The sequence below is a fragment of the Vicugna pacos genome, chromosome 25, assembly GCF_048564905.1.
Source record: "Vicugna pacos chromosome 25, VicPac4, whole genome shotgun sequence".
NCBI lineage: Eukaryota > Metazoa > Chordata > Mammalia > Artiodactyla > Camelidae > Vicugna > Vicugna pacos.
The window spans coordinates 4,228,252-4,255,272 of NC_133011.1; the positions used below are offsets into that span (position 1 = coordinate 4,228,252).

Consider the following 27,021-nt stretch of genomic DNA (forward strand, 5'->3'; position numbering starts at 1 on the left):
TATTTTTATTTATAGAGGCTAACATTTGTAAATCTCAAACTCCCAAATGTATCCCTTCCCATCACCTTTCCCCAGTAACCATAAAATTGTTTACTATGTCTGTGAGTCTGTTTCTGTTACTTCTATTATATGAAAAAATAGGAATTTACAAGTAAATTAGTTGTAATTTTTATGACTTACCTAGCACATGTAAACATTATTTGGTCTGTATATTTAATAACATCTGTTTATAAATTATCTTACTTACATTAAGTTTTAAAAACTCTTTTACAGTTTTGAAATAATTTATCTTTAGAACAATACATATAATATTAACCAACCTCACTCCATCTATTTTAAAATACTATTTCTGAAGAAAAGATAAGGCTCAAACCAATTTATTTCCCCTTGTAGTCAGCAATGTCAGAATACTTAGTTTTTCTTAGTCTGTTGCCTTCAAAGTGAGAAGGTATTTCATCTCAGTTCACTACACATTTCAAGATCATGCTACAATAATGTGCACAGTGTCCATTTCATGTGAAGATTCTGTATCTACAAGGTGCTCCCAGACATAGTGTCAGCCCATTGATTCCCACCTGAGCAGCCTATTGTGAAGAAGGCTTTTATGAAAGCCATTCATCACTGTCATTTACTACATAATTGAAAAGGCAAAACTTCTGATGAAAGATAAATATTAAACAGTGATGTTGAAATCATCATTCAAAAATGGCACTGGTTCTGGCAAATATTGTTACTGACTGACCGTACAGAAATTACATAGATGAGGTTTAGTAACATGGGCACACTGAGCACGTACAATGCTATTCTTCTTTGTGAAAGTTTACCAGCAATCTAAATTAGCCTACTACTAACTTTAACACTGAAAAAACACTGATACTGTTTATTTGCTATCTGCACTTCTTTTTTCTTTTTACCACCAATACCAAAATACCTTCTCAAGATCATTCTAGCTGCTTTATTATCCCTTCCTCACATTTTGGATCATATCTGGGAAACATGAACACAGAACTCCATCTAAGGAAAACAGTGTCGGCAGTAGACTCTCTACCATCATTAGTATGAGTTCAGACTCAAACTTTGACACAGAAAATCAGAAAAAAAAATCCTTCCTTGAGAAAATCCTTGAATTGGTCAATATTTTAATTAATTAACTAACTAATTAATATCTTTTCTATTTCATTTTTTCTCTACCTTTATAAAAATCTCATATATTACTACTTTTTATAGTATATACATGAAAATCTAAAGACTGACATGCATTATCCTTAGAACGAGTAGACAAAAGTGTACCTTCATTATTTTACTTTTAATATGCTTCATTGAACCATGATTACTGTATCTGCAAAGTACACCCAGGATAACTCACAGCCATGCAACACTCTAGTTTACCAACTGCTCTAACACTTTCCACAGACCTCATAAGAGCCCTGTGAGACGGGCAGATCTTGTGCCTGCTTCTATTTTCAAGAGGAAGTAAAACAGGAAAGATAAATTTGTATGGGAGCTTGATGCATAACACAGTGCCCTCAGGACAATTTAGTGTAAGAAGTGGGCTTAGAGTTTACAATTATATTACTTTCTCTTGTCTTTTTCTTCCTTGGCTCTAATACATAGAAACAGAACAAATAAAAGGAAAGATAAGCAATGTTTACAGAACAGATTTCAGATTTTTTGTATGTCTATTCTCCAAAATTGATTATGAGATAAAATTCCATTTTCATAAAAATCTTAGCAAATGCTTTACTTTTTTGTTGGAAAAATTCATCAGTGATGACAGAAATCAGAACAGTGGTTGCAGATGGAGGGTGGGCAGGGACTTATTGGAAGTAGATATGAAGAACTATCTGAGAAGATGGAAATGTTCTATATTTTGATTGGCATATGTGGTTACATGGATAGATACACTTGTCAAAATTCTAAGAATTGTTTATTCAAGAGCTGGATGTGGGTTGATCCCCAATATGGTTACTCTTTATTTATGTGGTTAGCACATCTCATTTGATCAGACTTCAATCTGGTAAGTCAGTCTTTCTGTTTAAAAACATACATAATCTAACAACCCACGCTATTCATTCATATGACATCCTATAAGTTAAGGAAGGAAGGTACACGAAAGAAGTAAAATTTCATAAGCTTTTTCACAAGAATTTAATACAGTCAGAAATACTGCTTTTTAATTTGCACTTACCTATCAGTCAGGTAAGTCAGATCTTTTCATAAAACTCTTGATTTCGTTTTTATACTAATAGTTGTTCTGCTTTGTTTTTGTTCATTTGGGTATTTAGATTTCCTCTTTTATGAATTGCCTCCTCCTATTTTTTGCCCCTTTTACTATTGGGTGTCCAGACTATTTTATTTATTCATAGTAGGGCTTTTTTTCCCCACATGCAAATTTTTAATTGGTTATATGTTTGAAATATCTTTCACTTTGCATCTCCTTTGTTTTGCAGAAATAGCTTTTCCTTTATGGAGTGCTCCTTATGTATCATATTTAGGAACAGGTATACACTTTATTTGTATCAATTACTTCTGCTTCTTTTCTGACTTGTAACTTCTTTGTTCATCCTTCAGTTATTTAGAAGAGGTTGGTTAAGCTAATTATTATTTTATTTAATTTCCAAAGGAGTGGGAACAGGTAGGGTTGGAAAGGAATATGTAAAATCAAAGGGCAGGGGGATGGAAAAAGGGAAGTTACCTTTTTTGCTTCTAACTGATTTCTAATTTACTGCATTTTGTTCAAAGTTGTGCTTGTGGGATGTTGATTCTTTAAACTGAGGGGTTTGTGACATAGTACGTAGGTGATTTTTTTGTAAATTTGTGTTGGACTTCATGCATCCTTGAAAAGCTTGAGTGGGAAATCCCCCATGTAGAGTGTAGCCTAAAATAGCTTCCTGTGATCCTTCTGTGCTGATTAGTGAATATTTCTCTTGTTCACCATTTTACTAAGATAAAATATTAACAGAGAATTTTGAAGTTATCAAATTATTGTCATTAAGTGTCAACAGAATTAAAAGATGTAACATGGGTTATAAAGAAATAATTAAATAGATAATATTAAAAATACTGACAGTATACACGCATCTAGCTTTAAGAATAACAATAAAAGTTATTTTTGCTTTTACTAAGTTAATAAAAACTGTAAGAGCTTTGAAAATAATCGCAAGTACAAAATGTGTATTTCTTTACAGGTGAAAAGGGCTGCACTTATTTTTGCTCCTTAAAAACACTATGCAGTCCTTTGTTATTCATATTCTGTATATCAAATGTGTTAGAGAAAAGTTATTTTCTTAATATCACACATAATTGCTTTTTTTTCATCTTAATTCACAAGAATGTATCAGAGGGAATTCATTGCTTACCAATTTGCTTTCTGTACTGATCAACAGGAAGTTTTATAGTGGAGGCATCTTTTCTACCCATCTTTGATCTCCAAAATGCCTGCTGCAAAGAAAGAAAATAATTATGATGAAGCCCTAAAAAATCAAAAGGACTATCTGTGAACTTCAGGAATAATTTATTCCATAAAATCCATTTTTAAAGCAATGGGTAAAAATGCCTTTGAGTTATTCCCAGTAGATATCAGTAAAGAACACAAAATTCTTTCAGATAAATTATCAAGGATACAATTGCTGGTAATTAAATTTCCCAATTATTTGTTCGTGGTAACATTCATTTTATTAAGTGCTATCAGTGCTCAATTAAACCACACTGTTTCAGAGCTGAAGACCGCATTTATGGTGAGGGTTTTAGCTATTTTGGTGAGTCACTCGGTTTTCCTGGCTCTCTCCCACGTACACATGTAATTAAACTTCTGTTTGATTTTCTCTGTTAATCTGTCTCATGTCAGTTTAATTCTTAGACCACCCAGAAGAACATATAAAGGTGGAGGAAAATTTCTTCCTCCCCTATACTACATTATATCCAGTGTTCAAATTAATCCACAATACATCTTTCAAATCCTATTATTTTTCAAGTATTGAATTTAAATATTATAGCAGACTGCAATCTACTAACCAAAATCCATCTTCTCCTTTTCTTTCTGGCGCTGTATGTCCTAGACTCAAATCAAACACTTCACTGAATTCTTGTCGACAGAATATGAATGGTAGAGATGCACTAATTCCAGACCTGAACATTAAAAATCCCCCTTGTTGAATCTCGTGTTCTTCTCCCATTTTCAATGGGCTAGAATAGAAAGAATCCCCAGACAAACCCTCAGGGTCTATTTGTAGAAACCCAGAACATTGGCCTGCCTGGGGTAGAGGAGGGCAGTCTCTCTAACTTATTTACCATCATAGTACTCTACTGAAAAAGGAATGAAATTCTATTCTGATCGAATCATTTTATGTTGGTTGGGGTCAATTTATTACAGACTTAAGTATTCCCCAGAGTGGTGCCTGGAAGTTGTTCCTTATTGCTTCTAAGAAGGAGCTACAAGATAAAGATGAGGACAAGAACTGGCCAGTTCACAAGCAAAACTATGAAGGAATAGAGAGCCCAGTAATTTGGGAAAAGCCAACTTCTAAAAGCCAAATAGCAGGTTAAAAAAGGACTTTGAGGAACAAATACTCATTAAGATATCTCAGTTAAAAAAGAGAGAGAGAGAGAGGGACAAAGAGCAGATTAAATATGTTTCTCTCTAAGCTCAACCCCCAGTTTCAGCCCCACTAGAGGCAGCCACGGTATGAAGAGAGAAGCACAGGATATGTGAAGTATAGATAGAAAGCAGACGTGAGAACTGTGTCTAGCAAAGAAATCGCAGTGTGATTACTGGCACGTGGAACTAACTAGAAATGGTAAGAAGGTTACTAAAATCTGAGGGAACCATATTTACAGGGAAATCAGAAACTTTGTTTTAAAAAGTCTCTGAATAAAAACCAATTCCTGAGCTTCTAAACTTAAATCAGCAGAGTACGGCTCCCAAGGAAGGCAAACTCTTTACATCGGTAGCATTCACTTCCTATGTGAGCAGGAAGGAGAACCATCCAGAAAGCAAAGCCATGACAAGGGAATTTCTCTTAAAAAGACCACAATTAGGGTCTAAGCAAGAAACTTCCACTGTCAGTATAATGGTCCTTTGCAGCAGGTTTCAACATCACAATGGATCGATGACTCCTGTGTGGTTCCCATTCCTCCCACCCTTCTGTTTCTAAATGAGAGTGATCACTGGAGGTATAAAGCAGTTATCCTTTGCTCCACCATTATTTATCAGAGGACTGGTTAGGCTAGGGAACAGCAGGTAAATTTCAGAGTCTGTAAACCCCAAGAAACCACATTCCAAATTGAGAGGGAGGACTGAATTGGCATGAGAGCCTTGACTTTGAGCTGGATGCAGTAAGCGGGGAACTTTAGGATCTCCATACTGGGGAGGCAGCAAAAAGGATGTGCATGGTTATTCCATTACCAGAAAGGTGGAGTATAGGAAAAGCTGCTTGCTAAATTTCCTGGTTACACCTGATGACATTTTCCAGCCTCCTTTGCTGCTAGCTGTGGACATGTGACTGAGTTTCAGCTAATGGAACACAAGTAAATTAATGTTCGCTACTTCTAGAACCAACCTATAAAAACCTTCCATAGGTACTCATTAATCTGGCTGAACTGGGGATGAGCTCCAGAGTGATGCTGGAAATAATGTGATAAAGACGGCAGGACCTATGACGTCCTGGATCCTGAATGACTGCACGGAGGGTAGCTACTCAACTAACTTGTTTCCTCTCTCATACTGCAATGAGAAATAAACTTGAGCTTCTTACATTTTGCATCTGTCAGTTGCAGGAGGCAGTATTACCCTACTTAAAACAAACATGTGTAAACGTCTCCACATAAACTGACGCAGTTATCAAACTGTAACCTTCCTAACGAGCATTATTAACAATCTCAAGTGCTAAAAAATGCATCTGAAATTTGTTCAGACCAAACCATATTGTTTATTTATATATATATGGTCACACAGAGCAACGCTAACAGTGATCCCACCTTATGCCGTAAAAGGCATCCCCAAATAAGTCATTTCTATCTATGTATAAGAAAATTATAAATTCAGCTGAAATTTATTTCTATATTCATAATAATCTTCAGATTTAATATTATGGTAACATCTAGGAATGTACGAAGTAAGACAAAAAGTCAAATAAATTAAATCATCTCTCATAAAACATGTAGTTATTATATCTAAGATAACACATCCTTAAAATTTCAGAATTGAAACCAAGACATCACCTAACCCTATCTTCTCACTTGTTATAATGCAGAACATTCAAAATAATTCTGATAATACAAGCACCATAAATCATGTCAATAGATATATTATAATTTATTCATATAGCAAATACATTTGCATAGTGTTTTGCATTTATTAATTACAGAGAGGAGTCAAGTTATTCTAATCTTGATTGTGTGGCGCTAGAAAAGATATCACTATATTTTACGAGAGAAGTTTAAGTGAATAAATACACAAGATATTATTCCCTCTGCAATTTAGTTTTGGGTTTGTTTGTTTGTTTGTTTGTTTGTTTGTTTGCTTTTGCCTTTGTAGAATAGCTTAAATGTTTAAAAAGCAAGTTGCTAAGGCTACCTACCAAAATAGTCACTCACTAGGCTTCCCCCAATTCTTTCCTGGTCATTTAAACAAACATTAGAATAGAGGTAACACTTTAAAGGCCAATATTTTATTCATTCATTTCCTGCAGTAAATAAAAAAGTCAGGGACTCATAGAGAATATCTTCTCACCAAAGCATATTGGATTTTATTTATTTTAAAATGTACTTTAAATAAACAAAATTATACCCTCCCAAAAAAGCTAAAGAACCTAAAGTTTTATAAGGGGCTATGCTCTACAAATGATACATTTTATCTGTATAACCTGTAAATATATAAACTTTAAGAGAATTTCAACCTAGGAGATACATTAAATAGGAACTAGTTTTAAATGTTTGTTCCTAATTATTTTGGTAATGGGTAATTCCTAGTCAAAATTTCACAAATTTAAACTTTATTTGTATCCTCTTGGAAATTATTATATTCTATTCTGTAAGCAAAATTACATTGTAACAAATATGTTGAAATGAACCAAAAAAGATGCCTAGAGAACGCACACTTGCATAAATGTTACTTGTCGCAACAAACTCAAGAAGGTGGAAATATTTTATTTTCCCAATAATCACACTGAGGCGATTTTAAATGATCTAAAAGAGAAATCCATTTGTGTGTCTGGTGCAAACCGTCAATGCCTCAGACACCTAGAACCTCTAAAATGCTCTGACTTTTCTTTGTTCTTCAAAGCCTTGCAGTAATCATCAGTCATTTCTATTGCTTTGATGGTTACATAGCAAGCTCCCAAGAAATCCAGGGAGACATCAGCACACACAGCCGCAATTTCTAATAAGACAGTTATTTGCATATAAGATCAGCCACAATTTAAAATGTGTTGTGATAGACGTGGAAAGGGAATAACAGATTTATATTAGCATGTACAATACCAAGATTGTTTTCACAATTTAATTCCTTGGAGATTACATCTCATCACCTTCTTTTGTAAAGAAGACTGCATTCCCTGAGGAGCTAACTTGCTCTGAGACCCAGCTAAACTAAAATATGGATTAATAAGATAATATTTATTATTTATGAATTTTGCTGTAGGAATGATTTCAGATTAAATCATCAGAGAAGTTTTTAACTTCTTGAAACTTGATAACACATATTTAAGGAAGAAAAAAATGCTAATTTTATTTAATGCCTCAATTGCATATTAAAATAATTCCTAATTAATTTTTATTTAATTAAAACTGCACACTCTTTAGGACTTTTAAAATCAAAGAGAGTTCTTTGGTTTTTAATATCCTTTTTTAACCTGAATTTCACACAGCAATATGCTATCTGTATTTTTAAGCATAATATGTGACCTTTAAAAAATACAAAGGCAGTGTTACATTCAATCACATTCCAACCAACTTATTTTATTGCTTATTTATACCTTCTTTATGAAACTCAGAAAGTATGAGTGCAAAAATAAGAAACCTGAAGCCTTCACATAAGTCTCTGCTTCTAGAAAAAGCATTCAAGCCAGACCGTGACATTTAAATACAGATCAAAACACAGGTTATTAAAAAAAAATTCAACCCATGACCACAAAAAAAAACCATCTCAATTTTTAAGGCTAAGGGACCCTTATTGAAAAAAAAAAATCTTACTTAAGTATGAAGTTATACATAGGCAAAAAAGATGTTTGGCTCTGTGATCGGACCTGAGAACCATTCATCCATTCATGAAAAAACAATCTTGTGCTGGATGCTGCGATGAAGAAGGTAGTTCATAAAGAAGAAACGTGTGCCTGATCTCACATTCCAGAGCAGTGCTTTAGAGCTTCAAAGCTGGTCATGTAATTAACACACTTAAGTCGTCCAAATGTTGGCCTTTTTCCTACATAAAGCAAAATTCTCTAGTATGAAGAACCGTTAGTGGTCCAAGCTTGTCATCTGTTCCCTGCTCATACTCCAGTGCACTATTAAATTCAGCTTTTAGTGCCATGATTTTGACAAGGTCATTCACTCTGCCATTTACTTTAAATGTCACTTCCATGTCCCCTCACTCATGGAATCTATATTTTAATATTTCAAGCAAGGGTAAATAATTCAGATCTCTAGAGATAATCCTCCACACTTAAGGAAATGAAAAAAAAAGGTAATTAAAAGACTATCAGAGCATGCCACAGCATCCAAGTAGACAGTGTATACCTTGACATAAATGTAACATTGAGACAAGTCATTACAAGGAGGAACAAATCTCTATTGTATAAAACTGGAGACTTAAACAGTGATCTTCCTAACGTTTTCAGGGATCAAAGTGACCACATCATCTTCACTTTGCCAAATTAATTTCGTCTGTAGCTGCAGAAAGAGTATGTAAGAACTTGAATATGGGAAAAGGTGATTTCTAAAATCCTGATCACTTGCCAACATTGATTAAAAAAAAATTCATAAGAAAAGTAACTATAGGCCAGTTAGCTATATGACTCCACAAAGTGGTGTTCCAAGAAAGGAATCTTAGTGGTTGGGACTCCCCTACATCAATACTATAGAACTAAAATGAATACAGTATCAACAAATAGTGCCAAAACAACTGTGCATCCTTATTAAAAAAAGAGCTGCACCCCCTATCTCAGACCACAGATCTAAACACAGAGTTAAACAATAAAACAATGAAGCTGTTAGGGGAAAAAAGGTTATTACTTTAGGGTAGGCAAATATTTCTTAGGGAGAACACAGATAGTATGCGCCAAAGAGGCAAATAAAAATGATGTAGTGGGGTTTCATCAAGTAAGAAAAGAAGTAGATGAATTACATATAGGAAATAAATGTTCATAATACCTGAAAATCTGACAAAAAGAGCTTACATCCAGAATGTATAGAGAACTATTCAATAATAAGACATTCCACCCAACAAAAAACAGGTAAAAGACTTGAACAGATACTTGACCCATGAAGAAATACACATGACAAATAAGCAGATGCAAAAGGTCTCAACACCATCAGTAATTAGCAAAATGCAAATTAAAATAAGAATGGAGATGTCACCGTATGCCCACTAGAATGATTCAAATAAAGATTTACTCTGCAAAACGTTGGGAGGATGCGAAGCAACTGAAACTCTCACACGTTGCTGATGGGAGTATAAAATCATACAGTCACCTCCGAAAATTGGTTAGCAATTTCTTACAAAGTGTGCTACCAGCAATTCCATTCCTAGGTATCTACCTAAGAGAAATAAATACAAATGCCCTGTCCCCGAAAAAAACAACTTCGTACAAGGATGTCTGTAGAATTTTTATTCATAGTAGGCAAAAATAGGAGAAAGCTCCAATGTTGATCAACAGAAAAACGAATAAAATGTGGTTTATTCATATAATGAAATATTACCCAGCAAAAATCTACTGTGCAACTATGGAAACAAATCTCAAAAATACTATGCTGAATGAAAGAAGCGGTGGCTCCTTTGGACCTACACTGAATGGGCATTCAGCAGTTTTAGGCAGCCTTATAACATGATTTAACAATGGTCATCCTGCTCCTTCCTGACACATGCACTGAAACGCTTAGTTCCTGTGGACTAAGAGATAGGTGCAAGGGGAGAACGCGGGGATGGGAAGTCTATACAAATCTATTACAAAACGAGTAAAGGAAGAAGAGAGACAGGGTAGCAAGAGGAGAGAGAGTAAGGTTGAGGGAGGTTTTTTGTTATGCCTCGTTTTTTTAAACTCTTGAAATTTGTCCCTTTTCTTGGAATACGGATGGAAATTTGAGTTGGTCTAAAAAGTGGAAGGAGACAGTACAAAGTGAGGGATGAAGATACAGGGGAAAAAAAAGTAGAAAATGACTGAGGTTTCCAAGCAGATGGGCAGGGAGAGAATTCAGTGTACCCTCGAGGGAATAACCATACAGGATTACCTATTTCACTTCAGCAGGAGAGAGGGAAAATGGATGGGTAAAAATATTCTGTGAGTTTTGTGGTTTGGTAGCCAAAAGTAGGGGGGTTCTCAGTGGTACCTCTTCTTTCACTGTGAATTAGGAGGTACGATCTTCTCCTAAGAGTGAAATGGAAGGTGATAAGTTTGGCAATTTGGGAGTAACAGAGGCTGGAATTTCTGCTGTCGAGAAGGGGAAGGAGGTGTCCAGGGAAAACTGGATTAATAACAAACACTAAGAGACCAAGTTAATTTGGTAACCAAGAGTCCACGGTTGCAGCAAACCACGTGACTGCAAATAACACATTTCTAGGGCCCAGCTGCCCAATGCTGGCCCAGGGAAGGAGGGGACAGCTGGATTCAGCAAGGCTTAGGTTTTCCCAGACAGGCACGACAGAGGGGCAGCAGGGCAAAGAAGATTATGGTACTATAAAAGTGGGTGAAGCGATGTACCAAGAAGCCTAAACGTAGAATAAAATGGAGACAGCAGGGGTTTAAAAGGTAAGCAGAAAGTAGATCCATTTCTGGACATGAAGATTCGGATAAAGTCAAATAACCGAAGTACTCTCTTACTCAAGAAGAACTAAAGATTATTAATAAAAGTGTGAGGTGATTCATGTTGTTATTGAGATGAACCAGGTTATGATGGAGGGTTACTAAAATGATAGAAAAATATATGGCAGGTAAGTTAAGGAAATGAGAGACCAGGGTATCACCTACTTCATACATATGAATAGTGAAGGCACCCAGGATGGTGGAAAAAATCTGGGCTAGGATGGAAAGAAAGACTCTAAGTGAGGAAGATTGAGTGGCCTGAATATCCACAGATGATAGCAAAGGAGAGAGCGAGAGGACACTGAAGTCTAATGAATGAGCCACAGAGGAGCTGGGTTTTTGATTCATTTGTCATTCCATATGCGTGGAAAAGCAAGTGATCCGGAAGTGGTGATAAGGACAGAAAAAGGTAATAACCAGACAGACTCCAGATCCACGGGTGGATGGAGGGTTAAAGAACAGTGTCCATTTAAGAAGGCATCAGGGAAATGGTGTCTATGAGAAGAACAAGGTTTCAATGAATGTTAAGAGGTAAAAGTAATGATCAATTGCTTGAGAATGGATGGGGTTTAAGAGGGATATACAGAAAAATACAGGGAGATAAGGGAATAGCAAAAGATTGGCCCATGAAAAAAAAAAAACCACAAAATAATAATGAGGCACCTAAGTGTGAAGGGGAGGACAATTGGCCAATAGGTCATCTTGGACAGTGAATGAAGATGTTAACAGGGACGTGCAGTATCTTGAACCAGCTTATCTCACAACTGTATTGAGGCCGCTCAGGAGTCAGCTGTGGCCTGGGAGGTGCCAGTCCCTGTGGGAAGGGCCAGCTGGCCAGAACGGAGCATCTCAGCTCCAGAGGAAAGGACTCTGTCCTCAAGAGTCTAGCCAGGCACCCCGATCCAGCAGGAGTGAGCAGAGGCTCTAGGTCAGCCTTTGCCAACACAGGGTCTGCCCATCCCCAGCATCAAGAGTTATCCCAGAGGCTCTTTAAAATGCAGATTCTCGGGCCCCAACACCGTCCTACTGAGTCAGAACCTCAAAGGCGAAGGTCCACAGATCTCCAAGTTTTCAGGGGTTTTTTTGTTTTGTTTTGGCCATTAACATTTGAAAACCACTGTTTTTCTTTTTAACCAGCTCTTAGGTAATCGTGTATGCTAGCATCTGAGAAACACTGCTAGGAGACGTGAGGCCTGCGCAGGGACTGGGGAGGGCCTCCGTCCTCCTCGGTGCAGGCTGAGTGAGGCAGTCTGACTGCATCGCGGAAGCTTTTAATGATCAGCTGGAACTTCAGACTTTTTCTGAATTCAACAGGAAACCATAAAAGGGTATTGTGCAGAGAAGTAACCAAATCAGACACTTTTTAAATGATATTGGAAAGACTGGAAGGTTTGAATATCATTAATAAGCTTAAAAAAAATCTATTCCCCTTATTGGAGGAATTGGAGGAGAAAGGAAGTGACATTTTGGTGTCTGACTTTTTCGAATTTGGGGACATTCTAGGCAGACACATGAAGCAGAGGACAAATTGAAGGTGCCTGTGCTTTTAAATCAGAATCATAATTAAAATACAAAGTCCCAGGGCTCACTCTGCAGATACCCAGTCAGTAAAGTTAGGGCAGGACCAAGGGAGCCGCGTATTAAACAAGCACCAACACCCTGCCAGGATCTTCAAACTTAGGGAGCCCCTGGACCATACTTGTCAGAATACTGGGCCAGAGAGATGGTAATGTCATTAACAAAAATAGGTAATATAGGGGGAAAAGTAGATATGGAGTAGGTGGTGAGGGTCGAGTAGTATTATAAATCCACATTATAAAATGTTTAAAATTGCTGTAAGTAAACAATGCACTTGTTTTTCCTGAAACCTAATAGAATTAGTTGATCCGAACATAATTGTATCACAAATTCTCTGGCCTCCATCAAAAGATACCCACAAATATTTTACTTACTTTTACTTTAATGCCTTTTTAATGCACAGATTGTTGTGGCATCTGGACACACGACATCCTTGGAAACAACACAGTAAGTTTATACTGCCCAGAAGAGACAGAAAGCCGCCTCGCAGGCGCCATCAGCAACGCTCATCCCTGGGGCGGGAAGCGCGGCATTAGCTGGGTCCCATGGGATTGTTTTTTTTTTTTTTTTTTAATTCTGAATTTTGCACAACTATCAAAGGAATGGGCACTTCAGATCTGGGAGGGAGAGGATTGCTCTCTGATAAGTAACCGTGATCCTAAGCAGGAAAAGGGTCGTTATGATTTACAGGGTTTAAAATTCAGCAAAATGGGAAACGCACTTCAGTTAATTTCTCATTTTATATTAGCTAAAGAAGATAGGTTAGTTAAGCTAGGATTGGCCGATGATATAACTTTTAATAGTAAAAAGTCATTAATGACATAAATTACACTCCCTTTGAAATAAAGGTTATTTTTTTAATAGACTTTATTCTTTTAGAGCAATTTCAGGTTCACAACAGAATTGAGCGGAAAATACAGAGTTCACACAGAGCCCTCCCTACCTGCAGGTTATTTTTAATGTAAACTACTTCCAAAAAGTTCCTATAGGGTCACACTAATATGGTACCAAATAAATAAAACTGCAGGCCCTGTTTTTACTGTTACAAGTGCTGATATGAGAAGAGACACATATCCAACCATGTGAAAAGAGCAAAGACATCTTCACTTCCAGTATAAAACCAGTAAGGCAGGTTGAACTCTTGCTAAGAGTTTAACCAACAGTCAAGAGGAGTAAGAGGAAGCAGGGGTCGGTTTGGCTTCAAGGAATCTGAAATAGAGAAAAGGCAGCTTCATAACTTTAACCCTTAACCAACACACCTTCAGACTGTTTTTCCTAAATGAGACAATAATTCAAATTAGAGTTCTAGCTCTAAAGGTCACAAACCTTGATTTTTCAATACTTGTAATCCCTTTAAACTAGGTCATCTTTAGGCAATTTTATGAAACCCAAGGTTGTTTCAATTATATCGATAATAAAAACGTTATTCCGTCCAGATGGTACCAAAAACTGGCAGCTAAAAGATGAAGGAAAACAATACCTTGAGATGCAGACATCTCAGATGGTATCTATTCTTATCTTTGACGTTCCTAAGTAAATAGGTATGTATCTATTTTACCATAATTCCTCAATATGAATTCCCTTTTCTTGGTTCTGAAGTAATACTAGCAAATTTGTATTATTCAGAGCTTTCAATGAGTTACCTGAGACAAAGGTTTACTAGCAAAAAGTATATTTTGTATGTTTAGCCCAAATGTTAAACAGATTTGACTGGGAATTTCTAAATAATAAATCTGTGTAGGTGGCATGTACCCTAAATCTATCAAAATCACTTCTTATGACCAAGTTTGGCTTATTTCAAAGTTAACATTTTTATTTTTGTTAGTTTACACGTATTTTACATTGAAGCAAACATGAACCGAGTGTGGTAGGTTTAGGACAATACAGTCATAAGTTTGGGAAGTTTACTGAAAAGCTTTACCCAGTCTCTACATGTAACTTGCCCGTCTCTAAGAGCGGACTTGAATATGTCATGTTTCCAAAGTTACTTGTCCAACTTTTCAAATTTTGCACATGATCATCCCATAAAACCTTTGTTTCATGTAAAGTTTGGTGAAATAAAGTGATTATTGGAAAGCTGATTTAGAAGGATTAGAAGGGAAGGGAATAAGCATCTGATTGATGAATAAAAGATGCCAAGAACTGGCTAAGAGACATGTTTATCACTCAGTTCCCCAGCTTCAGACATTAAAGGACTGTTCTGTCCACAGAGATCCAGAAGTAGGATCACCATCCAAACCAGGACACTTCTGAGAATGAAATGGGACCCTGTGACATGAGAACAACAAGCACAAACAGGACCATCCTGGGTCACTGGGATACGCTCTCGCCCCAACTACGACGCACACAAGGACAATTCACAACACATGGGAGCTCAATTGATTTTGTCTTTCATACGGTGCTGCAACACAAAGAAAGAACGGCAGATCTTCTGGAATATTTACATTTCAGGAAACAGATGAGTATTTAGACAATACTTGCTACAGATATGAGAATACCACAAGATCAGGTTGTGCCACGGGACAACCTTATTCTTATTTACAAAACCTCTCTGATATGAGACACTACTGAGTACAGTTGTCCCTCGATATTCCTGGGGGATTGGTCCCAGGACCCCCAAGAATCCAAAATCTTACGATGCTCAAGTCCTACATATCAAATGGTATAGTATTTGCATAGATCCTATGCACATCCTCCCATACACTTTAAATCACCTTTTGATTACTTATAATACCCAATACAATGCAAAATGCATGTAAACAGTTGCCAGTGTGTGGCAACTTCAAGTTTTGCTTTTGGGAACTTTCTGGAATTTTTTTCTTTTTTTTGTTTTGAATATTTTTGATCCATGGTTGGTTAAATCCAAGAATGGGGAACTTGTAGATAAGGAAGGCCAACTGCACTTGGTAAACTCTAAGTCATCAGTTTCTAAGTCAGTCCTCTCCGGTTTATCCTCCTTCTCCATCTCAGTCTTTTCCCGACTGCCTTCCTACGCGTTCTTCCTCAGTCTGTCTGTTAAACTTCGGTTTTCCCCGTAGTTCATCCATTCCATGTGTGCTCTTCTTAGATGCCTCATTCCCTCAGATACAGATTTACCTGCCTTAGGCACCTACATCCTAGCCCTGACCTCTTCCATCACACATCCAGCTTCATTCTGAGCATGTCTCACCTGAATCTCTTACTTTCTCTCTCATTTCTCCCTCTGACTGGCTTGCTTTTACTATTTTCTACCTCATTTATTTTCTACCTACACTCACAGGACTATCCCAGAAATCCCAGAAGCACTGTTGCTTCTTCCCATTGCACGCTTTCCTCGCCTGGTGGTGCTAACTTTGATCACCTGATTAAGGTGACACCTGACTGATTTCTTCACTGTGAATTTAGGATTTTCCCCTTTGTAGTTAATACGTTTTTGGTGTGGAGGGACTCTGAAACTATGCAAATATCCTGTTCGTCATCAAATTTGCAACTACTAGTTTAGCATTTATTGATGTTTTATGCTGAATTAATTATACTCAGTTGCCAAATGGTGATTTTCTAATTCCATCATTCCTTCCATGTTTATTAGTTGGTATTCTACTGTATCAAAAAGTATTCTCTTCTCCTCGTTTATTTATTCATTTTTGTGCTTATAGCAGTATATACTCATAAATTCCCATTTTATTCAATGGGTTAGACTCCATTTATATCACTTGTTTATTCTGATGTTCAAATTGCCCTGAATTTAGCCAGTGGAAGGTCCTTCAAGTGGTTTGTGTTCTTCTGACATATTACCATCATTTTTTAAGCACCTCTTTATTTCCTGGCATGATAAAATATTCGAGGTTCACTTTATCCTTTCTCTGCTCCTGCCCTGGAAACCTGCCATTTCTTGCAGGAGTCAAGCTCCCTTTCAATGGGGGACAGTATCTAGAAGTCAAGCTCTGGGGACAAGATATACTCATTGCTAATGGAGTGATACTGTTTCCAAGCCTTCTCAGTGGACAGAGGCAGGGAACATATGCATTCATGTGAGGTCAATACTTCCAATTTCCAACCCAAAGCCACACAGTTCATTGTAGGTCTGCCCTTTCCACATTTATATTTGTAACTTGCCTCTCTGACAGGGAAAAACCTGTCAGACATTGTTATCAATGTAAATCTGTCATATTTATTTTTTTATATTTAATAATAAAAAGTTAGTATCTATTTAAATTTGTAGATCACCTATGAAATAAGCAAAAGCTCATTTCAACTAAATCTACCAAATAACCAAACTTCACTGAGGTAGACCAACTTAAGATAATAGCACTATCAATTATTAAATACCCCACAGATGCTAATCACATTATTTTACACCTTACAGACATCTGCTCCACTCTACAGCAAGGAAAATGAGACTGCTAAACCAGCTAGGCCTATCCCTAAAGCTGGCTGCGGGGCCTCCTTCCCCCAAGCATATGGCTGCATGTGGGAGGGGTAGATAACAGAATAAAATCAAGGTTCTCTGAAGATAAGGAATAAACAGTGGATTCTCAGCAGGCAACTAAAGCATTTCAGTGTGCAGCCACACAGTGTGTATATGTAAGTATTCATACATAAGAAATATCCAGGTTGCATACAACAAATTCCTGACATTCAAGGTCTATATTATGAAATGACGTGCATACTTACTGATTCATCACAATTTAAGATCTAAAAACAATCATTCTCACTCTTTTTCCTACAGTAAAATGTACAGATAACTCACTGGACTTCCTTAATCTAGTTTAACGGCAAGCATCACTTGTGTTAATGATTAGTCATTTCAAGGTATGTTATCTATCTCAGGTAATCAGGTCTCTAAATTCAATAAAAACATCCTAGGAAAAAATCACTTAAAGTCCATCTAGAGAGAACAAAAACTAACCTAGATTTGTCTTGCTTTCATTCACTTTCTCTCTCTGGCTAGCTACTTCAGGAAGAGGAAACTAAAAAATAAAATTCTAGTTTGGCATCTGGATAGTTTCCAAGAACACACAATGTTTGTCTTCTGACAAAATAGCATCATTACAGGAAAGCATACCAAACCAGAAGTCATAGAACCTTAGTTTGGCCACGTCTTTTCAATAAAAGACTGAATGACCCAGACAAAGTCATGCTGTTTCCCTTCTTGTACGATTCCCAAATCTCCTTCAAATTTAAAAACCTAGTACACATGTGCATATGTCTCAGGTTAAAGAAAATTATTTTCATGCCTAGAAACATATCCTTGTACATTAGGATAGGCCCAATAATAATACTATATACTTCCTAAATATTTCTTTTAAAACCAATGAAAGGTATGTTCATTGAGGTGAGCTTAATCTGAGTATATAAGGGGAAACAAACAGCTCAAGGTGACCATCAGAATGCCCTTTATGGTTATTTTGTTTCTCATAGTTTCCTATTTCTATATGACTTTCTAAAAAATAGCTTTATTAGTAAATAAATGTCATAAGTATAAAAACAACTAGTACACATCCAATTTCATAGAAGCTGCATTCAATGCACTCATTATACTGAAGTCCTGTGTGATTACATCATTATCAGTTTACTAATGTAAGAATTTCTCAGACTGGTAGTTTTCAAACAGAATGTGTTATTAAAACTTATATTTATATACAGTGATACAAATTACATATTTATAAAATTACCAAAGTATATTACCAGAGAAAGGCAATAAAGAGCATTGAGTTCAAAAAATTGATAAAACAATGTAGAAAAAGCTTAATGGGAAGAAGTACTGGCTTATTAACTAATATGACACTACCATTTAGAAACAAATAAATTAAAAAATAGAAAAAAGTACAATACTAAAAAGTATATTTAAATATTTCTATAACAATGGATTGATAGAAAAAAGACATCCTATATGAACCAAAAATGCAAATGAGAAAATCATACGTTCTAGTTTGTAATAGGTTCTATCTCTCACCTCCTATTCCCTAATTCATAATCTATCAAGTGTATAGTGCCTTTTATAAAGTATTTCATTTAAAAAAGTGTCAAAATACTGCTTGATAGCTGATCTTTTAAGAGTATTTAGTGTAACAAAAAAGAAATAATTAAAGAAAGGCTATCAAACAAAAATATGGAAAATACAGATTGGAAAAAAAATAGTCAGAAAGCAATCAAAGACTTCAGTTCCCATCAAGGCAGAGACTACAGAGATTAAAAAACTTCGCTGAAAAATATCTAGAAATGATCAGGACTCTGGTTACATGAGTGTTCATTTTCTGAAAACGTTATCATCTACACTCTTGTGTTATGTGCAAGCTACTGTGTATTATACTTCAATGAAAAGTTACAGAAAATACAGTATTCAACTAGCATAATTCTTAGAAGAAAGAAATTAAAATAGATGAAATCTTGGAAAGGAAGAACTAAAAAGAAAATACTAGGAAAAGAAGAGTGAAGTCCTCCAAAGCATAAGGAGGAATACAATGAACTAAGAGCAATAAATAATGAGACAGAAAACAAATATGGAAAGGAAGTGAGGTGATCCATATAGACAAAAGCTGATACTCTGAAAAAGAGTAACACGGAACAGACTTTCAGGAAAAGACGTTCAAACAAACAGTATTAGACGTGGAAAAGGGAACATGGACAAATATTCAGCAAATATTGATAATCTATAACAAGACAATACTGTGAAACTAAATCTAGTATGTATACTCATAACAACAAAATTCACCATGAGGATGCTAGGCCAATAACAAAACTGGAAGGAGAGTTTAATATCAGATAACACGTTAATAATATTCTCCATGTGAACTATCTATAGGAGAGAAAAAATTGGAAGTTCTCAATCAATGGATACAGAAATAAAATTCATTACATTCAGTTATATTCAGTACCCATTGATTCTTTTTTTTTTATTGAAGTATAGTCAGTTATAATGTGTCAGTTTCTGGTGTACAGCATAATGTCCCCGTCATGCATATATAAACTGATTCTTAAGGAGAGAGAGAAAGAAAAAAAGAAGGGGAGGGAGGGAGGAAGGGAGGCAGGGAGCAGGAATAGAAAAGAACTTTCTAACTGTTGATAAGTAGGCAAACAGATAAAGATTGTCCATAAGAGTGAAACAAGACAAATATAATCATTGTACTGAGAAATCCAGTGTGACAAGGAGAGAAAGGACATAGGATTGGGAAGAAAAAAAATAAGCTATTATTCACAAATAATATGACTGAGGGGTGGAGAAAACAAATTATAGGCAAATTATTAGAATCTGTACAAGATGCTTTACAAGAGCTCCGCAAGGTTACTATATATAAGTCTAGGTACAAAAATCATAATTTACTATAACAATAAAATCTACAAAATCCCTATAAATACTATGCCTACCTCTAAAATACATTCAAGACCACTTACGGCACTTTTTAAAGAGAACAGATGACTGCAAAAAAATAAGAACAGTAACTAATGAGTATTTGAGGAGTGATGCAGCCGTATCTAACACAGTTTAAGCTATGTATACACCAAAATCATCAATTCCACTGCTAGTTTTATGAATTAGAGAAACAATTCGAAAAGTACATGCACAAAATCACTAGCAAGAATGTTCAGTGCAGCACTTCTAATAACAGCAAAAAAAATTTTGGAAAAAAATATCCTACACGTACATCAGTATTTTTCATCAATAAAACATAAAGCAGCTATAATGGGTGGACAAAAATGTATGTGCTCATATATTTACATACCATTTTAAAACATTCAAATCCAAAGCTAATGTGGGTAAATATATATTATATATATTTGAATACTTCCTAATAATAAACACCAGAACACCAAATCCTTTGGTTATCTGTGGGGAATGAGGGAGGAAGATGAGACAGCTTGCACAGAGGTAAATAATTGGATTTGTTAATCAGGTCTTGCCTTTTTTCCCAGACTGGAAATACCTGTTTTAAATGGAGTTTTTCAAAGATAATTTTGTTTAACAGACTTATGATATATTTATGTTTATACCTATTATCACACAATTTGTTTTTCATTTGTTCCATCTGTTCTTTTCCTTATTCTTCTTAGCCTGCCTCTTTGGGATCGAGTGAGGTTTTTTAGTATTCTGTCTTCACTTTTAATTTATTAGTTTTCCTCTTTGTTTCGTATTTTCAGTGGTAACTCAAGAATTTATAACACACGTATATAACTAATCACGCTCTATCTTCAAACAATATTCTACAACTTTACATATTCTAAAGACTTGCAACAGTAAACTGCAATCGCCCTTCTCTCTCATTTGGGCTATTTTTGTCATACATTTTACGTCTTCATATATTAATTATAAACCATAGCTAATACACTTGCTTTAAACAATCAAGCATCTTGTATAAGATTTATAAGATAAGAAAAAGGTCTTTTATATCTATCAACATATTTATTATTTCCAGTTCCCTTTATTCCTGTATAGATTGATGTTTCATTTTCCATTTTCCTAAAGAACTTATCATTAAATTTCTTTGTAATGCGAGTCTTTGGGCAACAAATTATCTGAGCTTTTATTGATGTACAAAAGTATATATTTTGTGTTTCATTTTTGAAGAGTATTTTTGCTGGGTATCGAATTCTAGGGTCACAACTATTTTCTTTCAGTCTTCTAGCTGGCATAGTTTTGATGAACACTCTTCAAACTTATCTTTTTTCTCTGTTTCATATTCCTCCCCTGCTCTGGCTATCTTAGATTTTTTTTTTTAATCCTTGTCTTAAAAAATGTAATTTTGATGTGTTTTGGTATCTGTTAGTTTGTCTATTTATTTTTATCCTGTTAGTGTTCCTTGAGTTCTTAGATCTGTGAGTTTAAAGTTCTCATCAAATTTGGAAAATTTTCTTCCATAATTTCTTCAAATATTTTTCCATCCTACTCTTTCTAGGACTTCAGCCACATATATATTATACCACTTCATATTGTTTCCTAAGTCACTGAGGCTCTGTCATTTTTTAATCATTTCCTCTGTTTTTTATTTTGGGCTGATTTTATTACAGTTTGTTAAAGTTCACTGATCTTGTCTTCTACAGTTTCTATTACGCCATTAATATCATACAGCACAATTTTTAATTCAGAAATTGTATTTTCTATCACTAGAACTTCCTTGGATTCTTTCTAATATCTCTGTTTCTCTGTTCAAGTTTTCCTTTAAAAATGTAAAAATATTTATCACAACTGATTCAATTTCTTGCTCACTGGTCCACCAAATCTGTGATTTATGATTCTGTTTCTATTGACGGATTTTTTTTTTCTTCTGGTTATGAATCACATTTTCCTGCTCCTTGGTATGTCTTGTGATATTTATTGGATGATGGACGTTATAAATGTTACCTTGTTGAGTGTCTGGATATCATTTTCTTCCTTTGAAACATTTTGGGGTTTGGGAAGGCAGTTAAGTTACAAATCAGTTTGATCAGGTTTTATTAAGTTTTTCTAGGTTGGGTCTGGAATTGCCTTCACTCAGATAGATCAGTCCTACTTCTCAGGCATTATAACATCTGGGGTCTCCACTAAATGCCCTACTTGATCATGAGGTCACCCCATTCTAATTTGCCAAGGCTCTAATCTCCCCAACTTCTGTATAAACTCTCAGAATTGTTCAATTTAAAACCCCCTCCCATGCTATGTCCTGCCATGTAGAGTTATACACTATATATGCACGACCTAGTACCCAGTAAAGACTCAAGGGAACCCCGATGCAAGTTTTGATATGCTCTGGCTGCATAGCTCCTTCCAGAACTCAGCCCCACAATATAGAGCCCACTCAGCTTCAAACTCCAACCTCTTATCAGCTAAATTTAGTGAGGTTGCTGGGTTCTGTTTGGGTTCCTTCCCTCTATACCCACAGTCAGGAAATGAATTCCAGGAAGAAAGCTACTGCTTACCTTGTTTGTTTCCCTTCCCTAACAAATCACAGTTCTATGCTGTCTGTTGTCCAGTGTTTAAAACTGTTGAAATATACCAGTTTGTTATTGTTGGCCGTTTAAACTAGGTAAAGCACGGCCTTTATTACCCCATGATGGCCAGAAGAGGAAGTTTTCAATTTGTAACTTTCTTTCTTAATCTTGGGTGTGAGACACAGATGTTTATAACATTATTTTATCACACTTCATTTGGTAATGAAATATTTCATTATAAAACAGACAATATGCTTTTCATGTACAGTTGACAATCAAAATTTACTTGAATTACACAGTTTAGTTTATTCATTCAATCAATGACAAAATTTAGATAGCTATTATTTTCTTTATAGTTAGACTTTCCCAAAAGTCAGTTAAAATATAGTCCCAGAAATTAACATTTGACGTTAGTTTGAAAGAAAAAAAAAAATCTGGGACCATTAGGTGGTAGTTAAGACCATGGAACTTAACTAAAAGATACATGAATATACCTAAACTTGTGAATAAGAATGGTACTGCTGAAGCCATGGAACTTACCTTAGAGACATCAAAGGAAGGATCTGAGTACAACTGGTCTGCACAGTAGTTTATTAATATGACAGAATCACAAAATCAGAAGAAACGTCCGAGATTGAGTATATTTGTCCTGAACCTTCATACCTGGGACAGCCCAACAAGCTGTATCAAAGAACCTGGGTTCAGCCCTACCCTGATTCTATTAACAATGACAGCAAAATAAATAATAAAAACAAAATATTTGTCTAAGAAGACCACATGAATATTAAACTGAATTCTGCTGTTATAGTAACTGTGTGAAAATTAGAGAACTGGCTTTTGTCTACACTAGTAAAGAAAATGACCTGGTCGAGTACTTATATTTGAAAAGCAATATATTCACAAGATTAAAGTCTTTCAGAATAACTCCAGGACTCAACTAACAAAGGACAGCCAAAGGAACGATATCTGCGATATCACATTAATTATGCTTGATTCATTTCCCTACCTATAAAAAAAAAACCTATCTAAAATTTGAAAAGACTATCTAAGAACCAAGGAGGCTGTGTTATCTAAAAATTAAACTTAAACATTTAATGAGTTCTACCTATAGCCTAGGTACTATCAAAGGCACATTTACAGATTATAAGGAACCTTTAAAGGAATTGGCCAGACACAAGCACTACACATCATACTGTGCTGGACCCAATTTATGTACTTCCCCAGATTCACTGCCTACTGGATCCTCAGTCACTTGCTAATGAACAGCAGCTGCCATCACCCTCAGCAAATCTTCTAACACTGCTGGCTGACTTGGCTTCCTCTGGGGGTGAAGGTCAAAGCACAGCTTCCAACACCACCACCATGGCTAGAGCAAGACCTTCACCTAGACATGTAGGAAGCTTGGCCCCATCTGCCACTTCCAAATCCCAGTGAAGTCCCACAGCCTCACCACCATCTGCAAAGCGCAGGATTAGTGACATGCCGTGAGGTGAGCTTTGAACAATGAAAAACAAGAGATAGGAAGACACTGGTAGATAAATTTCTTTCCCGTCCTCAATCCAACTAATGAGTGGCCTGGAGATGTCCCACGTGACTAAACAAAAATCTACATTTTCTCCTGCAGCTGCAGCCGGCTTAGTAACCACCTTATATTTGTTTTTCCTCCTTATCTAAAGTTTTTCTTTCTTCCATTTTTTTCACTCTCTTTTCTACCCCTAGGATCACACCCAAGCTTAAGCTGTGCCTCGGGGTCTGTCGTCTGGGGGACCTGTGATAATATAATTCATTACTCCATTTCTGCCCCATCAATTCCTAAATATATTACAGCTTTTTGCAATTAACTGGGATACTCTGTGTTTTCTCAAAACAGTTTTGAATGTCCGATGGAGACCCAGAATAACTCTCCTGAGGAATTCATTAGCTGCTTTTTAAAAATAGAAATGCCAATGTGTGGGTTCCTCTCTCTCACCTGTTCTAAACCCAGATAAGAAGAAAACCACGATAATAGCAGCAGAGACATAGGAAGCAGAATGTCAGATGTAAATACAAACAGTTAAATGGGTAAAGCAAGAATGACCTGGTATTGCTACAAAAATAATGAGGCAGTCCTGGAGCACCAGTCAATTAAAAGCTATCCATACCCTCATATTGATAAGTAATGCCTATGTCAACTGTGGGTGGTAGAATTATGAGATGACCTCCAATACTTTTCTGCAAATTTCTTCCCCTCCTTGAGTGTGGATGGAATCTGTGAATATGATAAAATATAACTCCTGTGATTATGTTACATTAACAGCAAAGGGGTTTCACATATTTAATTAACATTCCATATCAGTTGACTTTAAAATAGGGATATTATCCAAATGGGACTTATCTAATCATTCGAGTATTTTCAATCTTGGTCTAAAAGTCAAAGCCAGAGAAGTCAGAGAAAAATGAAGTGAAAGGGATTTTATGTAAGAGAAATTCTCCGTTGATGGGTGGGACCACATGGCAAGAAATAAGGGTGACCTGAAGGAGGTCAGTCAGCCAAGGAGGAAATGAGGACTTCAGTCCTACAACTGCAAGAAACTATGATCAGCCAACAACCCATAAGAGCTTCGAAGTGGATTCTTCCACAGAGCCTAGAACAGCCTGATTGGCATTTGATTTCAGGTTTGTAAGCCCCTGAGCAGAAAACCCATTCAGGCCATGCCGGACTTCTGACCTACAAAATCATGAGCTAATAAATGGTTGTCGTAAGACATTAAAGTTTATGGTGATTTGTTCCGCATCAATAGAAAACTAATGCATACCTGGAAATGCATTATCCGTGACCTAGTTTATTCAGTGAGTTACAGGTAACCATGTTAGTTATTATTAGTCATTGCTTTTAAAGACAAAAGAATGTGTCAGGTTCGTTAGGTCCATCCTAAACTATACTCTTATTAGGAAATTAAATTGTCATTAGATTTTACTAACATATATTTAAATGGTTTCTATTTTGTAATCAATTTTTATTCACTATAAAATGGCATTAGTACTATGCCAAGTTTTCTCTCTTTCCCATTGGACAATTGTCAACAGTGTTAACTAAATCCGCCTTCAGATAAGTTAACATTCTACCTCTGAATCAGGTCCTCTACAAAGACATCTCCCCCAAAAAGAGGGCGATTATTGTAAGCAGTTTGCTATTTTCCCCATGAACCAACAGAATAATGACCACTGATGTTCACAACAAAAGGCTACAAGCCTGGGAAATACATAAATGTTTTCTGAATTGAAAATTCAACTATTTTAATATAGCTTATAAATATATTTTATTTTACTTTCTTTTATACACTGTTACTTCTATATTTATATGACTGAACACAGCATCTCCTTCAGCCATAACATATAATAAAAAAGCTTATTTGATTTCTGCCCTAGCTCTCTGTATTTGAACTTATGTGTCATTCCAATGTGTTAGGTACTGATTGAAAGAACATCCTTTCATCTTTATTATTTTCAAAGAATTTGAGAAACACATACCTTGGATATCTTGGCTAAAGAAATAGAGAATGAATACAGACAAACCCAAGTCACATGGTCCTTAAATGCTGGCTCCTATAGGTATCCACCCGGAACACACTGCAGTAACAACAAAGCCAGGAGCAGTGAGGTGCAAGACGTTTGTTTGCACACACAGAAATATACACAAGATCTTATGGTAGCTCACAGAGAAAAAAATGTGACAATGAATATATATATGCTCACGTATAATTGAAAAATTGTGCTCTACACTGGAATTTGACACAACATTGTCAAATTATTATAAATCAATAAAAAATGTTAAAAAAAAGACATTTGTTTTCATAATGTCATACCTTTTGTAGGATCACTTGCTTTGCTACACGGTAAGAGTACAGAGTAACAGAATGCAAGCAGCTTTCAGTGTCCCATGCCAATTTGTTTATTTAAGAATTGCACTTGAATTTTTACTAAAACCCACATTAGGCAAATACTCATGCAAGGAAAAAATGGCGTTTGTATAATGAACTAATATTCATTCGTGAAATGCATTCCTTACAATAAGATAGAGAGGTGATAAATCAACAGAGAGTTCACATATTCCTCTCAACACTTGTAACTGTGGCTATCATCATAAAGAATAAAGGAAGAATAAAAGAAGACGTGTTATAAACTGAAATGATCAAATATACTAAAGTTACTCATGTTCTATGTGATTAAAGAGAGAGCGAGTGATTATTTTATGAATTGAAGATTGAAATTCAAAGGGTTTATTCAGAAAATAGCCAGAAACTCTCTGGAAATAATTAAATCGTTTGCTACTAGTAACGGTTGATTTCACAAAGTTAAGCAATATGCCGGTCTTCACAATATTAAGCTAAATCGTTTAATTATGAGTGCTGATGGAGAGACAATAAAAACTTTTAAATGAAAGTTTCAGTTTTAATTATTAGAAAGGAAAAATATACGTCTGTCATAGTCATAATTTGCAAAGTATTTCATATTCAAGAAGGTAATCTCTGCATAAAGAGTGGGGCTTGCTTTAATTTGACAA

General features: G+C 35.7%; 1 protein-coding gene across 3 annotated transcripts in view; it reads right to left on the reverse strand.

Moving 5' to 3' along the window:
• The window catches only part of TRIQK (triple QxxK/R motif containing), an 80,278-nt gene that overhangs the window by 32,480 nt on the left and 20,777 nt on the right, over window positions 1–27,021 (reverse strand). For 2 of the 3 annotated variants that reach the window (XM_031691151.2, XM_015243975.3), the window contains exon 3: window positions 3,360–3,441. In XM_031691151.2, the coding sequence (XP_031547011.1) occupies window positions 3,360–3,420 (61 nt within the window). In that variant the 5' untranslated portion in view covers window positions 3,421–3,441. The remainder of the gene's footprint in view (window positions 1–3,359; window positions 3,442–27,021) is intronic. The other variant, XM_006209693.4, reaches the window with a different exon arrangement.